This window comes from Lepisosteus oculatus, chromosome 16 (genome assembly GCF_040954835.1).
Source record: "Lepisosteus oculatus isolate fLepOcu1 chromosome 16, fLepOcu1.hap2, whole genome shotgun sequence".
In the NCBI taxonomy this organism is placed as follows: domain Eukaryota; kingdom Metazoa; phylum Chordata; class Actinopteri; order Semionotiformes; family Lepisosteidae; genus Lepisosteus; species Lepisosteus oculatus.
Genome location: NC_090711.1, coordinates 3834739 through 3852479, shown reverse-complemented (window position 1 = coordinate 3852479; position 17741 = coordinate 3834739). Strand labels below are relative to the sequence as shown.

The window sequence follows — 17741 nt, the reverse complement described above, 5'->3', positions numbered from 1 at the left end:
ATTGATAGCTTGGATTTAGGGTGGTCTGAAAAGGCTTGCATATTTTGCTGTAATGCTGAAGACCCCAACTGGTGAAACTGCAGGACCCAACTCTTGACCTTTGAACCATGAATTCTGTAGCAGGGCCGATCTTTACAGAGAGCACCACTTACAAAACTCCATTTAATCCACAGTGCGACACAGGTTCAAATTTGGATTTTTCGGCACTTTATTTTTATACACTATGTAACTGGACATTCTTTTAAAAAAAAAATGGAACATGCAGACTCAAAAACAATGCCATGATCAAAACAGATGGTGCCTAGGAACAGCTAACAATGTTGCAAAGCTTCCTTTATTTACAGAAATACACAAATATTACATCTTTAAAAATATATATGTACTCAGACGTGACAGGTCCCAAAGAACAGATCTGATAAAATCATTCAGAGGCTGCAAAAAAGAAAACGATCGAAAACTTACAGTGCTCTCAACTCACTGTAGAGATCAGAACTACTTCTCTGCTTGGATTCAAAACACATGCATCTGAAGAGAATCTTTTCTGCTTTCTTCCTACTAAAACACATCTGAATTTCTGTACTCCAGGGCTGAAGTGTAATGCATGTCTTTCCTGGTAAGGTTGCAGAGGGGGGTGCTATATTTTAATTTTAAACAGTTACATTTCTGCATGTTCAACCTTAATCAATAAAGCTGGTTTGCTTCTGTGATCACTGTTAACAAGCAGAATAGTGATGAGGACACTTCACACCTCATGCATTACATTTTTGTGTTTAATTTGATGGCTCACTATCCTGCTTTATCAACATGTGTGAATCTGAACTGTCAGGTTTTCCTGCTGGAGGATGGAAATCAAGTTACCCAACTGCACATAACTTTGGTACAATGTTTACTTAAAAGGAATATATTCTTTGCTTTGACTTTCACACTCAAAACACCTGAGCTGTAAAATTCCATAGCCTGCATCTCCCTGCCAGCAGTAACAGAGACTGTTCCTAGTTGCTGAACATCATGCCAACGCAACCCAGATTGAAGAGAACAGTCTTCACTTGTCATTTGGTTCATCACAAACCAGGAAAATTCTCAGATACACCCGGAGGAAGAGTTGCCAACTGATTAAGGAGAAAAAGAAACACTGCAAGTTGCAAAAAAATATTTTTGTGCATTTTCACTTAACAGTGCAGTAAAGGTTTTCAGAGCAACCAATCACATTTGCTTTCAACTTATTTTGCTCAATCAATCCTTTTCAACTACAACTCCTAGATGAAGGCAATCTACAACCAAGGTACCATAAATATCTCATCGAACCATTTACAACTCAAAACCTGCATTTGCTTTTTATTTCCGCCAGCTCTCTTAGGAAACAGACAAACATACAAAACGCAGCAAACAAGAGAAGAGATGTGTTCTGCTAACAGATGCTCCCACTTGGTCAACAGGGAAGGGCACAGTGAATGTGCTTTTTTTGGAATTGCCAATTGTTTTTATACCCAACCGATTTGGAATCGCCGAGTGTCTGTATGACTTATCTCTCAAGCGGCGCTACCAAGCACCTTTCCAAGAGAGAAGGTTCTGTGCAGACGCGCCCATCTGCAGAGACATTGGTCTTTTAAAGCACCTTACGCTCCACAGCACTGTGCAGGAGTGACCACGCCAACTGGAGGAAGGGGAGAGCGTCTCTCCAACATCGCCACAAGTCGGCGAACACTCAGCAAGAAACTGACAGCTGCTGGAGAGTCTAGGGGGCTCATGTGGCATCTCTTGTGCCAATGCAAAAACCTTACTGATTCACACCTGTAACACTGTGCATTCTTGCTGATGAGATCTTGAAAGGTCTTAAACAAGGAACAGCAATACAAAAAATGATATAAAAGACTAAGTTGACAGATCAAAGAGAAAAACATCGTTTAGTGTCTCTTGGCCTGTTTGTATTGTTAAACCATGGCTGGAGATCATAAACTGAACCCCTTACCCTGTAGTGAACGTATCCGGCTGTTGACTGTTACTAAATCTCCATAACTGGGGGAAAACATGTAATGACAAGCCAGGAACTTTTCTTGTCATTATTACAATATTGTTCAAAACAACCTGATCTGCACGTCATTCAAATAAGTGATTCAGATGGCCAACAGGCAACACTTGGAAGGCCACGATGCAAATAAAATAGTTTCAACACATGGTTCTGGCAGGATAACACTTAATTTCCTCAAACATGCAGAAGTCTCGTTAATGTATGCAGGACTACAACCCGGAAATCACTTCAGCTAAAAACAGTGCCGCCATAGTGGAACAGGCTGTAAATTAGAACAACTGGGGCTCTTTTTATGAAGAAATTCCACTTTACAAAACCAGGGAAATATACAAAGAGAAAATACCATAACAGCTTCCTTTGCGTGTTTGGTCAAAAGTGGTTTTATAATAATTTATTACATCAGTCTTCTTAAACATGCCCCCACCCCCAATCCATCAACTGTAAGTGAAATTCATGCACTTGACAGCAGTTTTTAATGTTTAACTGAGTAGCTCTCAGTCCACAAAACGTGATTGTTTTACAGCAGCTGAAATTGAAAGCCGAGGTCTGCTTTAATACTCCAATGAAGAGACAAAGTCATGTAGCATCACCACCAATGAAAATGAGGTCTGACATTTGCAAATAATTTACCAATGATTAAGCCTTGAAATCTTCATTACGCAATCTAGTATATAAAACTGAAAAAATGTATATATACAAGAAAAATCTTAAAATGTATGGTAAATTTTGTTCTATATATGTTTTAAAAAAACCTACTTGCTTAACGTTAACCCCTGGAGCACCTGTTTCAAAAAGTAAACAAATTCGATAGACCCATAGTGTCACAAAATTTGTATTTTACACACACTTGCACAAATCCATGGGATGCCAGTGTAACCCGCTGGCAGCACATTTGCTTGACACCGTTACAGCAGACATGAAAATGGAGAGGAACGAAAAAACAACAACAGAAAACACATTCACCCCTCACTCTTGCCTCGTCTCTATACAGCCACGGTGATCACCTATACACATCACCTGCCAACATCAGTGGATCACATCCCCATAGTGTACAGGCACTCTAGGTTACATTTTATGAGAAGTAATCTCTCTAGGACAAAAATATCACCACTGCCTTCCTGTTTCCAAGTTACGCTCATGATCTTCATCATTATTATTATTATGTTATAAAGACCCTTTGCCCCTCCCCCAGCTGCAGAAAAAGAAAACGATGAGAATTTACAAAACCCTGTAAAAACTATACTCCGTAAGGAAAAATGTTAAACTTAAAACTCAGACATAACAAAACGGATTAAAAATTGTTTCATTCTCCATTCAAAACACCCCGATCTTTTGAGTATGACCTTTTGCCCATGCTCTGTGATTCCGTCGAACACTGGTGCAAATACAGGAAAATTAAAGTCGAGAATTTGGTTCCGTCTGGCTGTCCGTTTCTGGCCGAAGGCCCTCCCCACCCCCGTATGCAAGCAGAAACTCTGGTCAGCGCTCCGGCCGCACAGATCAGTCTATTTTGACAGCGGCGTAGATTTTCCTTATGAACATGTACGCTGCGTAAAATCCGATCGTCCCGGTTAAAAGCCAGAAGGAGAGGACCATCAAAGTTGTGTATCCAAAGTAAAGGAGCGACGGGATGAATTCTACAATATCCAACTGCAACCACAAAAAAAAGTCACATCAGTAGGGCAACGATTACTTTAGCACCACTCTTGGTCAAAGCCGAATCGGTCGTCTTTCACCAACGCGGGGAATGAAAAACTTCACATCAGCTAACAGCATCAGGGATCGTGTCCATTTCTAGAGATTCACAGTGCAGCAGGGTTCTTGGTTACCATAAACTCCGGAGGGGTGAAAATGAGGAGAAAAAAGGCGGACAGTGGATCTACAAATTAGAAACATTAAGCGATCAAACAGGAAGCTGAACCCCCAGTCTGTACCAGCCAATTGGAAATCGTGTTTTGTTTTACCAACTTTTTCACAACTGAAGAAAGAGGAAGACCTGCCACACTGTGGATCTTACTGACCATCCCTGGGTAGCTTACAGTTATATACACATTCTGTTTAACAGGGGTGGATTAAGTGTGCCTGTTATGACACAAACAACCGAAATTCTGTTAAAAAGAATTTGAGGTGCGAAAAACACCCCCAACAAATCCCACATTTGTGCTTCTGCAAACCGTTAAAGCAAAAGTAAAAGAACAGCAGAGTAACTTTCACAGATGCCGAGAAGCAAAGCTTCAAAATGTGTATTTTTCAATGAATGATCGGCTTGCCTGTACTTACCCTATCTGAGAACGAGCCTTACCTTGTTAACAAAGTAAAAGATGGCATAGATGAGAACATAGAAGGCGGACCCTCCGGAGACCAGGAACGTTCGCCACCACCACCTGTAATCCTGCAGGCAGACAACTGTGGTTACACTTTGCTTTCGGAATCTCCAACTCAGAACTTTTGTTTGTTACGTTTTGCCTATACAACAGATGGAAGCATTCAGCGATTTAGATTTCTGAAATACCTCCTGGTATGACTTGAAGAAAACATTCCACAATGTCTCAGAAAGATCACTCACCTCAGATTCAGGGCACTGTGCATGTACTTTTTCTCTTGAGCTCCAGAAATTATGTGTTCACTCTCTTTGCCTTAACCTAGTTATTTCACTGAAATCCTGATTGCCCCTTACCACGATGATGAGTGTTCAATACTTGGACATCAGTATCAAGCATAGTATGATTGAAACAAAATTAAATAATACTAGCAATTTGTGGATATAGGAGTACTGATACATTACTTAGGTCTGTGATTATGAATGAAATGTTTTCTGACAAGGACATGAAGTATAAAGAACATAAAAACAGGTTAAAAACAGACACAGTCCAGCCGGTCATTTAACCTTTAATAACTGACTTAACTAAAAAAAAAGGGTTTTCGGATGTGCTGGTGTGTCTCTATATATTCTGAAAGGTTTTAAGGATCACACATGAAAACAATGAGGACTGTAACCCACCTCTGCACACAGCTGGAAATAAACCATCACGATGCTGATCTGAGAGCAGGACACCACCAGGATGATGAACACTAAAAACAGGAATCCAAACAGGTAATAGAACTGGTTTTCCCATATGGCCTGCAGGAGGGAAACAGGAACACTTGTTAAACTTGTCAAAAAAGGTTTCACTCTTTAGAATTTTATAAACCAACCCTCTCTAGAATAAACTGGTTAGACCTCCAGCTCATGACGATGATGACACTAAGAGATCCAGAATACTTTTTTTTTTACAATTATATATTTCCAAGGAAATTTCAGACATTTTCTAAAATGAATAAAACAGTAATTTCACAAATGAAAATAAAATGAATAAAAAGTTATATACAAAGAATCAAAACAATGTAAACACACTATGCCTGTATAAATTTACAAAAATAACAAATAATGAGTTGATTAATGAGCAACTTTCTTTTGACACTGATATATTATATTAGTGTTATGAGACAAAAAGTCACCAAAGGCAGTATGACACTGCCTACAAATCACATGCTACCCCAAGTTAGACCTCAGCTATAAAAGCTTTCGACTCATTTTAATATCCATTTGAGGTATGAGTTGTAAATGGAGCTGAATCTTTCCAACAGTCCGTTGTAAAATCCAGGCCGACTTACACTGAAGATGAAGAAGAGCTCTATGAACATTGCACCGAAAGGCAGAATCCCAGCCATAAGAATTCTAAAAAAACCAATAAAAAGCAAAGCTTTGGAACCGGGTGACAAGAAACTTATCGAATACAATGACCCTGTTTAAATGTTACTGTTCACATATTTCCCAAAGCTGGATGGATCCTATCCCTAACAGATTCAAGCCAAGTAAGTAATGACGTCAACACTACAGATTCTAAGCTTCTGGAACAAAAACAAAGCCGAAAATTAAACACCGAAACAAACTGACAAATTGAAGACTGAAACATGCGGTGGGTGACTAAATTAACCTTACCCAACGAACTTGTTCATGTACCACCTCTGTTCGGGGATCTGTCGGGGGATCTGGTTGGTGCGCACGGGGTTATCGTAGGGCTGCTTCCGGAATCCGAAGTAGTATCCCAGGTAGACCAGCGGCATGGAGATTCCAAACCACATGCACAACAGGGCCACCATGGTCACAAACGGCACCTTCCAGCAGACACACAGCACCGTCAGTGCAACATCAGTGGACACAGCAGACAACTTACAAGATCTTAAAGATTTCTAAAACAAAAGGCTGGACTAAAAAAAAAAAAATCTCAAGGGCACTCTTGAGGCGTCTTGGACACCACCAAGGCTTGAGCATGTCAATTAGCCAGTAATAATAATAATAATAATAATAATAATAATAATAATAATAATAATAATAATAATAAAGAGGTGAGAGGTTGTGTTTTCTTTCTTTTTTTCAGCATGAAATAAACCTATTACTTGTTCCTTTGCAGCCTACGCATGCTGATGCAGTTACCCACCTGAACTACTATATCTGTAAATTTGTAAAATGTTTGGTAGAAATTCTAAGGGCATGTGCTAATGAAAAGAAAAAAAGAAAAAAAGGCTGGTGGGAGTCATGCTGTTGAAGCTGGGATCAATTAGGTACTATCTACCAAAAAGGCTAGATGGGCCATATGGCCCCCTCTCCTTTGTGCCCTGTCTTATGTACTTATGTAAAAAGTCAAATACACTAGACCTCGTTCCACATGGCCTTACCGCCCCAGAGGAGTGCTCTCCCCAGATGAAACAGTTCAGGATAAAACAGATCCCAAACACGACAGCAGGGTACAAGGTAGCAGTCTGAAAGGTGTAGGAAAAACAAACACGCTTCAGCAATAGTCTGAGTCTTGCTCACCTAAATCATCCTGAGATAATCGTAACTGGAGTCTGAGGAACAACTGGGACAAGAATCTGTGCCGCTGACACTAGCGTATTCATGAAAGACTCATATTAACGTATTTCCAAATTCATAACATGGCATACTTTAGCAATAATAAAGGCCCCATTTCAATGGTGACTGTTACTCACGCAGAAAGCTCCTTTCCTCCACCTGTGCCCCTTCAGAGTGCGGTACAGCCGGCCAGCGAAATACCCTCCAAACACACTACCAGGGGGGACAGAACCATAATCAAAGTCACACTCAGAAGGCCACAGTCCACAAGAGCCTGACAGGGTTAGTCAGGGTAGAGACAATACCAACTGAGAATCAGTGAGGCACTTGCAGGCCGTGGATTGTCATTGTAAGAGTGAGGTGCCTACCCCATGAACATGAACAAGAAGCAGGCTGTTGTCATCAGGGCTCCTCTGCTCGATGGCGACAGCATCCCCAACATGGCAACAACTAGAAAAACAACAGATCCAAGTGAGCTCTTGCATGACAATTAGACCAAGTTATGTCGTTTTGAGGTCCAGGAGCCTTTGTCAATGCTAATGCAACTGTTTTTAAAGTGCATCTATCCATGCACTTTTTAGACCAGCCTACAAAGTGTAATGGTGATCCTACTTTGCATTTGAAAGAAAATCAGAAACAGCAGTAGCTGCCAAGGATTCAACCATTAAATCTCATTACTGTGCCAGAATACTCACTGATTACTATCAGCACCATACAGAAGAGCTGAATGCCAGAACCTAACATAGAGCTGAGGATCATGGGATACTGGGGTGGGCGGAACACGTCACCATGAACATTCTTCCAGCCTGATTCTTCCATTGTGTCCTCCTGAGAGGGATAAGTAAAAGTAAAATTACCATGAAGAAGGAAATGACAATAAACTGATCAGAAAATTGTTGGAACAGCTTTAATCTCTATGTCTTGTGCAATCTCATCAAGGGTCACTTTCTCTAATAAACACAACACACGAAAACAAAAGGACAGGAAAGGTTTTCACTAAAGTCTCCCACACTTGATATTACTTACAATGTCATCTTCTTTGTTGTAATTAGCAATGTCCTTCCTCAAAGTTCGGATGATGATCATGCTCAGAATGCCTGAAAAAACAAAGTTATTATCGCATTAATTTATTTTCCAAAGCCCTTTTGACATCGGAAGCACGGATATGAATAAATTATTTGCACAATAAATTTAAGATCCAGTTATTCAAAATATTCTGTGACATTTACCGAATGGCAATTAATGTTCACTGTCTGTAAGTAAAACAAATCTTGAGCGACCAGAGCATTAATTCCAGAGGCAGCCCATGTTCTTCCTCGTACTGTACAAGGTAAAGCCATGCATTCTTAGTGACTACTGCTATAACCCACAAGCTTAGCAAAATGAGGCACTGACATTGCTATTATTGACTAAATGGTAGCGCATAGTCTTGCATGCAAAATAGTCTGAATTAGATGTAGAGTGTATAAAATAATAATACTATGAAATGATCATGCAACATGACTACAGAACTGCAGTTGTTTTGTAATCCCTGGAATATGAGAAGGGAACAACCCAACATTCTGGCGTTTTTGTGGGTAGGAGGATTTCTATCACTCCAAGTCTAGTGCAGTCATTAGGAATCTCAAATGCAGATGATTAATTCTCAGATATTTAAGTATTTTTGTTTTCCTCTTCCTTTCGTGTGAGAAACAGTATAATTTTATTACATTAAAAGACATCTTGAGAGATGCATCAGGCCAGTGGATTTTAAGGTGTGACAAAATATGTTCAGTGGCCAACCCATCTGACCAGTGGCCTGGCCAATTCACTTCCAGCCCTCTCTGTACCAAATCAAAGTATGGACCACTGGAAAACAGGGAAGTGAACTGCTGACTGCTGCAAATCACAGGCGTAATCCGTGTAGCAGAAGGTAATTTTACATTGACTGATGTCACCCCATCAGAGAAAAAGGTACACATGTGCACGGTACAATATGCCATGAGTTTGAGAGACTTGGGATAATGAAGAAAAACCAGAAAGGTGCAGCACTATATTGGGTATGATACCCTGAATTTTTTTCTCTATAAAATTTCATATTCAATGGACAGCCATTTAACAGTAAAAGTAACAGACAACGCCGCCCTTTACCTGACAGGAAGAAGACGACGACAACAGAGTTAACGATAGAGAACCAGTGAATTTGAACATCACTCATGGTGAGGTAAGTGTCCCAGCGAGAGGCCCATTTCACAGAACTCTCCTGTGGAGCACAAGACAGAAGAAGACCTGGTGTGTTGTAACATGACCAAGAGAAGCAGGGGCACCATCACGGTTTAGTCTCTGAAATGCTTCTCTTACAAAGCAGTTTAAATCTGCATTTTTGCTATTTTAATACTGACAGCATATATATATATGATATGCCTGTTAATAGTTATTTTCCAGTCCAACTAATCTTGTGCAGAGGCAGCCTCTTTTGAGGTTGAGGTCACAGATTCACAACCCCTGCTGAGAACAGCCCAAGGCAGGAAGACTCAGTTCATGGCAAACTCAACCTTTTTAAAACTGATATAATAATGTTTGAGAAATTGCCCAGAGGTGTGCAGAGGAGGCCGCTGATGCAGCTTTAACTCACAAACTTAATAGGATTGGTCACATTTGAGCTGCAAATAGTGATTTTTGCCTCAGCTGGAACATTTGATCAGTACTGCCTGCCGATGAGTTCAGAGAAGTGCCACGACAGAAAAACATAGATTATAAAGACTTCAAGGAATCATGTTCCTTGAAGGAATTTCGAGGAATCATGTTCCCTCAGCTTGATCAGTGTTCAATGTGTTTCGGCGGCCCTCTTACCTCCCAGTGGACAGAGTAAGTGAAGAGAACCTCATTCTCCTTCGCAGGGTCTATCACCTGGGCAGCAAAACCATTGCCACTGGTCTCAGGCAGAGTGCAGGTACCTTTGTCATCTGTCTTCAGGTCTGAAGAGGACAAGACGGAGTCCAATCATGTCTACTACTCTGAGACTCTTCAGGTATAAAACCTAGCAATAACAGCACTAGCTTATCCTATGCAGAACTAGCATCGGGTACAATGACTAATTCTGTTTAGTTTTTTAGTCTACTAAAACAGCCTGAACAGGTGCTCAGTGGACCACAGCACAACTAATGCTGTCATTGTTACTGCTGTGTCTGTGCGACAGCAGCAGATCGTGTGGATAGTTAAAAAGGCCATAGCTGAAACACTCTTACAATTTATTGTATTTTTTTCAACAGCAAGTGCAGTTTATTACTAGGGTGGTCACACACATAGGACTGTGGCATTACAGCAATGCCATATGGACCCTGCAATGTGGTTAAGGGCGTGGACTTGCAGTAAAAACAAGAGGAACACAAAGAAGGTGACGGAAAGATTGTATGGTAGAATTTCAGAAACAGGAGTTGAAGAAATAGATCATGCGCAGAAAAACAAAACCTCTACACAAAGTTTAAATGCATTTTACACTTTAACCTATTTTTTAATGTCTATTTCTATTACTATCATTTTTGTAGCAAAAAACCTTGCAAAACATTTGCAGTAAACGCAAACGTGACTGGCAAGTGACAGAATTTCTTTTGCTTTTGTGCTAGCAGCAGGAGAAGCAGTCACTTGCGCAGGAGAGTCTACCTTCCAGGGCGACACTCTGGGGGATGACCTCGAAGCGCACCACTCTGAAATTGGGCTCCTCTTCCTCCTCCACCTTCTCTTTGTGGTAATACAGGACGAAGGACAGGTGGTTGTGCAGGAAGAACTGAAAGAATGTGGACAGCTCAGAGATAAGAATCTGTCGCAGTGGTTGCAGTTTAACACTCTGGGTTCCTGTACTAGTGCCATGTGACTGCGCAGGGCTTTCACAAACCTAGGCATCTGCCGAGCAAAGGGTTTACACAACATGAAGTGAAAAATAAAGGTGGGTGTTTTAAACACAGGCTCTAAAAATTTAAACTAGGGATAGGCAATGAAAGAAGTTCAGTTAAGTATGCAAAGCCTGTGCTGGAGCACAACGTAAACTTTCCAGCTGTCTTATCAAAACAGGCTTAAAAGTTGCAGTCTTGCACTTAGTACATTTGTTTTAAATGCATGTCCTGTAGCTCTGAGTAGGTAATAATGATTTTCAGACACAAGGGAATACAATTAACGCAGATGATACATTTTGCAGCCCCAGACACGTACTCTGCCTTTCTGTGTGAAGCCCAGCCTGTAGCCATGCTCGAACTGCACATCTTTCTGCGTGTCCTTCTTCTGCTCTTCATCACCTTCCCCCTCTGCAAAGGCCTCCAGTCGTGTGGCCACTGGCAGGTTATCTGCGATGCTGGAACAGCGCAACAGAGCAAACCAGCTGAAGGAGAACAGCACCATGCCATTGACAGAGGGGTAAGAGGGAATGAAGGCAACAGGTTCTGTGCAATGGGCCCAAATAACCACACACACTGATTCATACAAACATGTCTGAAAGCTGCAACACTGAACAGGCATGATCTTCAGAGTGAAGGACAGATGTCAGTGCTCTCTTAAGCTGCAGCAGCACTTTAAAGACGAGCTCAATTTAAAATGCCTCCACTGCCAAAGACAGAAGTTTTGCTACAAGTGCTGGCACAGTGGAACTATCTTCTCCTCCCTAGTGAGACATCGAGGGCCAGCAGGGTAGCAATCACAGCTTTCTTACTTACAGATGGACGTAGTACTCCTCCTTGATGCGCTCCGCCATCAGCTTGCTTTCCTCTACGGAAAGCTTCAAAGGCTTTTTGGGTCTGTCACACAGAACTTCACACTTCTTCTCGCTGGTCATGCGAACTTCGAAGGGGGTGTTGACAATGCGGTCCCCTCTCAGCACCTCCCCTGTGTGAAACAGCCACCCTTAGCACCGTAGAGCCCGACTGGCGCTGAAACCAACCCGCTCTCAGGACAACACTGCAGAGTGCGGGACGCACCTTCTCTCCTCACCTCTCGTGAAAAGCCTTACACGGCGCCCCGTCCGTCACACGGTGCTTGCGAGCTGGCTGTTTCCAGTTTTATTAACAAGTCACTCAGCTGAGCAGTTAAGAGAGGAATTGTAAGGTGTGAAGCGGAAACTTGCCAGAGCAAAAGAAAACCAGCACGAGCTCAGTACCGATACCCATGTGCCAAGAAACGGAACTTTCACTGCATGCTAATAATAACACGGTAATTTAAGAAATGACCCAGCATGTCAAAAACACAATGCAGCTCTTTTACCTTGATCAGGGTTATTGACATGCCCTTTTAACTTAACAATTCTGTTGCAGAAGGTTTTCAGGATTTCTGCTAGAGTACTCAAAAGATGTTTGGATAGTTCGGAGAAATCTCTATAAAATAACTCATGGAGCGCAATCCTGGGCCAGTATATTGCAGGGCAACAGCTGCAATCACCATGGACAACCTGGCATGGGCTGCGTCTCCCCGGGTGTGCCTGCACACAAACGAACTCACCCAGATTTTCGGCCTTGTAAACGACTTTGTCCGGCCGGCAGAATGGCAGGGAGTAATACTCGTATGGCAGCTGGGTATGGGAGCTCGTCAGTTTAACAGCCTGCGGACACCGGAAAGAAAGAGCCATGAGTCCTGTTTACACGCCAGCCAAATCCCAAGGAAACACACAGAATGAGGGAACACGGCGCTCACTGTGACAACTTTACAACACCAAGGCCATCTTCAGGGTTAAACTGTCGGAAATGAAGATTATTCCCTTTTGCCTTCTTATTCGAAAGTTTAACAGTTTACCTTGATTTCCACAACATCATTCTGGTGGAAGTTTATTGGCGCAACTCCAGGCACATAGAAGGAATTGGTAGTGTGCAGAATGGACACCAGCACGAACAGCCATGTTTCCTGAAACAGAAGATACAGCTTTTTGTAATGGGGCCTGACTGGTCATCTTGAAGAACAGGACAAACTGAAACCTTTTATATGTACACAGTCCACAAAAGACCAGATTTTTAATCTATATCTAACCTACTAATTTACTAACCTGTTCAGCAAAGCAGTTATGGATAAGTGCTTAACAATTTAATATATGCTCTTCACTTTTTGAAAGTAAAACACAGCCACAATCAATTAAGAACTACAAATTATTTTCAGAAAACATCCTGTTATTTGTATCCAAAGGCTATAAAAAGGCATATCCCCCCTCCTTAACTATATTAAGTGCTTCAAAATGTCTTTAATTTCATGACTCATCCACACATGCAGGCTCACAAACACAAACAGATCAATGACAGAAATCATTTATATTGGCGACGCCCCCAAGCTCTCCTCAAACTGACACAGTAATTAACAGGTATAAAAGTTGGCTTAAACAAAATTAAGTTTGCAAGGTGAGGACGTGTTTCTGTATTTTCAGTACAACAAAAACAGATTTTTGAAAATGGTCAAACCCACCAAAACATTAATAGATATGTTGGCATATATATCAATTCCTAAACTCCATTAAAGCAGCATATTGACATCTTAGCCTGAACACCCAAAACCTTCAATAGTGTTTGCTTGGGTGAAGAATGTTCAATAAACATCACAGATTTAACAATCTCATTGAAATCTTTAAAAACAGTTTGAGCATGTTTAACAAAATTTCAGAGCTGCTCCAACTTGTCTTCTTTTTTATAGGCTTATCCATCCTCACTCAACAGGAAGTTGGAACCTAAATCCTTATTTGCTATCCCCAAAAGGGCAGTTACTCACTGATCTGTCTCCGTTCTCAACAACTGGGTTTTCTTTGCAAACTGCAGCAGATAAGACTAGTCTGAGGAGCTGGACAAAGTCTACTTTTCTTGTGTTTGGCTGGGATTATTACATTTGCTTCTGCACGTTTTTCTCCTTTCTTCTCCTTGGTGTTTTGACTAAAACACTGTGATGCACACTGTGTAGCTCTGAAGGAAGTGAATGAGGCCTGTCTTGGTTCTTTCTCTAATTCGTTCTGTGAGTGATCCAAATGACAGCCGAGGGAATAGGATTTAAATAAACAGAAATATAAGTTATTCAAAATGATCCATAAGTGCCCTGCTTGGCAAAAATACCCCCCCCCCCCTCCACATTTCATTAAGAGATTTTAAGAAAGAAGAGGACACCACTCATCCTTCGCAGAACAATCATAGCTTAGTGCACTGACTGGGGTAATACACGCCTGAACCCTTATCACTGCTAAGTGCAAGGACTGGGGTAATACAAGCCAGAACCATTCGCAAAGCTTAGTGCACTGACTGGGGTAACACATGCCAGAACCATTCGCAAAGCTTAGTGCATTGACTGGCATAAATCAGATTCTTTCGCCAAGAAAGACTACCTGACACTTCATTCCCCTAAACAAACATTTTTCCCCATCTGCTTCGCCTTGTGCAAACAAAAATTCACCATGCATCTCCTACAGTACTAGAGCTCATGCTTTTGTTTCATTGGTTGATTCAACACAAGTTTAACCTGTGGTCACTACTGGCTGATTGACTAGTTACAAATTAAACTTCTAAAGGGAAGAAGGGAAGCTTCAAACAAAGCTGCTTTTATAATTTTTGAAAAGCACAGTCCTTGAAATTCACCCCATTCTTTAATTTCTTATTTCTTGCTTGAGACCTCAATACAAACCCAATATTAAAGATAACCACATCAACTTACCCTCAGTACAATCCACGTACAAAGAATATAATTTACACAGGCCTCATACTTTATTTTTATAAAACTTTATATACATTATAAAACTAAGCCTTCTCTTAAGCAGGGAATTAACAGTCAAAATATACAGAAATGTATCATTTATGCACTCTGATGCTAAACATTTTGACTCTGCATAAGTTGTATGTGTTTTGACGATTCATTTTGTGGCAGCTTTCAAAGGTTTACAGTTTCATTTCCAAACTGTAAAAAAAACAAACATGTATACATTCAGACTTTATTTTTGAATCTACACAAAACGATACAATAAATTCAACTTTTATATCGGTATATATAAACTTTTACTTGACACCCACTGACAGACAACCCTGTACCTTGATGTAACACAAGTCATGTAATTGTGGTTTCTTCTTGATTGCCCATTTTTAAAATTAAACATTTTTAAAATTAAGGATTGCAACCGTGCAGATAAAACCGAACTATTCTTTAACACACTGCAGTTACTTTACTGGGGCTATGGAAGCATCAGTACTGTGCACACCTTCACATGAAACTCCTCAGAATAACTGCTTTGCAAAATGTTTAGAAATAGGTCAACTACTGTAGTTTATTTGTCAACCCAGGTTTTATCTCAGCCTGGCTGTAGGCTAGCAAGCTGATCAGCAGGCGTCACTGTGGTGTGACAAGTTAATACCTAAACCAGACTGCTGTTATTCTTTTCCACATAATATACTTTTTGCATATCTCAAAGAAATATCTGTAGCTTGGGGCCCATCCACACATCGACCAGGGATCTCCTACATTAACAGTTCGGAATCTTAAGAGACAGAGGGTTTCTAAATACATTTTCATGCCTATATGACACAAACGATCACTCAATGGCGTTTCATTCATATTATTTATATTTAAAATTATACTGTGGATAAATTAAGATAGTGGACAAAACATGAAAGATCTGGGTAAATGGGGGACATTAAGTATATTGAAAGTAGAGGCTTCCACACAGGTGTGGCTCATGGGTTGATTAAGCAAACATGCTTAGGGTCATGTATAAGAAAGCCGGACAGGCCTGCCTGACTATAATTACAGCTGGCTTGGCCTTAAGAGGAAAGGCCGATGTTTCACATGCAGTGGCTTAAGGTGTAGAACTCCAAGGGGAAGACATCAGCAGCAAAGGGCATCAGTGGGCGGAAACACAGACTCTGTGAGATCCGAGGCTTAGTTCAAAGGGAAATGCAAAACAGACGAGCAGCTGCAGCTCAACTCTCTGCCAATTTCACCCTGGGGGCATCAGCAGCCAGTTTTATCAACAACAGTCTGTCAAGAACTCCACAGAGCAGGGTACTGTAGATGCGACTGCAGTGCTCAAATGGCTCATCAATCCTGGCGCCTTCCAGTGGTGCAAACAAAGCACAGGCCATGAACGTCTGAGCAGTGGAGAAAAGTGACATGCTCAGATGAATGATCTTTCATTATGTTCTTGACAAATGGTGGAGAGGATCTGCTCTGCCAGATGGTGGTTCTGTAACATTGTGGGGTGCCTTTTCCTGGAATGGTTTCATTCCCTTAGAAGTCAAGGTTAAACTCTCTCACTTAATGAGGGATCATCTTCACCAAATATTTGTAAAAACTCCTTCCTGCCGGGAAGGGGTGTCTTTTAGGATGACGAAGCCCCCATCCACAGAGTGCTTGCCCAGTGGTTTGATGAGCCTGACGCTGATATCATGCATATGTCCATATCCATATGGACTTCTCCATCACCACATCTGAACCCGGGCGAACACTGATGGGATCAGCTGACCCTTGTGGAAGCATGGAGCCATGGAGCCATGCCCCCCCCGAAGAATCCCAGACACCGGCAGACTCTATGCCACGGCACATACAGGCCATACCGACACCTGTGATGGCAAATGTCTTATTAAGTCTGGTGTTGTAATTTTTCCATCCACTACCTGTTCATCTGCCACACCAGCAGAACATTAAGGAATAAAACCCCAACAGAAGCCTGATTCATCTCTGGCGGTGGTTACAGCTATACCTCATAAACGAAGAAATCCAGTTGGACGACATTAGCTTCCATTTACGAAACAAAACACTGCAATACACGGCTGTATATGTGGATACATGCGTGTCAGATTATTACTGTAAGGCAAAGCAACACCTTAAATACCAAAACCGCAGTTAAGGCGAATAAGTCGAAATGATAAAATATAAAATCCAAACCGTATGGACACTCACATCATTTTGATACAATAAATTGACGAATGTTTAAACTAACAACCAGAATACATACAGCTAGCTGTGGAGACGAATCTGAAACTCAAACAACTGTTGCCAATATTTCCTTAGACCATTTATTCATCTTTCGGCTTCCCAGTCCTAAAAAAAAACTCCAGGTCCAATGAAGACCACAGTACACACAGGAAGCAATCGGCCTCCCAATCCAAACAATGATCTTAAACGTCTTAAAACAGAAATCCAAGTGCCTCCGAGTGTTCCCGGTTTACGGCTAAATGCTGTCACGAGGTGACCTTGCCAATTACCGATCCGTGAGAGACGAATAAGAAGAAAAGAAATTAAAATTTTTCGTTTCTACTCACCATCGCCGCCGCCATCTTGAATACACGTGTCATTCGTGACGTCAGCGGAAGCGGGGTTTACCAATGAACGAGCCCGGACCCGGTAGGGAGGTAATTGGAGATTCCCTCGGTTTCTAGACAACGAACCGGGAAGCAGTAGTATTTATGCCTGAAACCAAAACAGTGGCTTTTGTTGACCTTTCAATACCTGATGTTGCAAGAGTTCTAACATGAAATCAATGCTGAGATATTAACATGCGGATAAACTCCACGTCATGAATACACTATTTAGGAAAGTGGCGCTGTTAGTGAGTAGTGCTCAACATTTCAAGGAGACTTCCATCGGTTTACTGCTTTCTGTCGAGGATAACCCACTTGCATTCTTTAAAATTAAACTATTTTAGCCACACACGATCTCAAAGAAACGTAATTGCCTTTATTACTACAATATGATTAACGGCAACTCGAGACAGGACAGTAATAGTTATGCTTCCTGTGGTTCAAGAATATAGAGTAGTTAACAAACTGCAAATCCACAGTCTGCATGTGTCCAGCTCTAGTAACGTACCCATTAATCCTTTTGAAGATTGAGCATTGACTAGCT

At 41.3% G+C, this 17741-nt stretch overlaps 1 protein-coding gene across 1 annotated transcript; it reads right to left on the bottom strand.

Moving 5' to 3' along the window:
* Positions 1-184: 184 nt before the first annotated feature.
* Positions 185-17242, bottom strand: tm9sf4 (transmembrane 9 superfamily protein member 4). Its single transcript, XM_006639627.3, has 18 exons — positions 17159-17242; positions 12678-12785; positions 12387-12486; positions 11609-11777; positions 11112-11250; positions 10566-10689; positions 9756-9880; positions 9054-9165; positions 7950-8020; positions 7619-7751; positions 7292-7373; positions 7061-7136; positions 6749-6832; positions 6012-6187; positions 5684-5747; positions 5031-5150; positions 4332-4421; positions 185-3679 (listed from the first exon to the last, which is right to left on the bottom strand). The coding sequence occupies exons 1-18, from the start codon at positions 17189-17191 to the stop codon at positions 3530-3532; spliced, it is 1956 nt and encodes a 651-aa protein (XP_006639690.1). The 5' UTR covers positions 17192-17242; the 3' UTR covers positions 185-3529.
* Positions 17243-17741: the final 499 nt, after the last annotated feature.

What these genes read in the sequence shown, in the direction of transcription:
- tm9sf4 (XM_006639627.3), bottom strand. Translation starts at nt 17,191, where the DNA reads ATGACACGTGTATTCAAGATGGCGGCGGCGATG. An exon ending in TACATGAACAAGTTCGTTGG is followed by an intron (nt 5,748 to 6,011) that starts GTAAGGTTAATT and finishes TGGTTTTTTTAG; the next exon opens with AATTCTTATGGCTGGGATTC. An exon ending in TCTTTTACTTTGTTAACAAG is followed by an intron (nt 3,680 to 4,331) that starts GTAAGGCTCGTT and finishes TTGTGGTTGCAG; the next exon opens with TTGGATATTGTAGAATTCAT.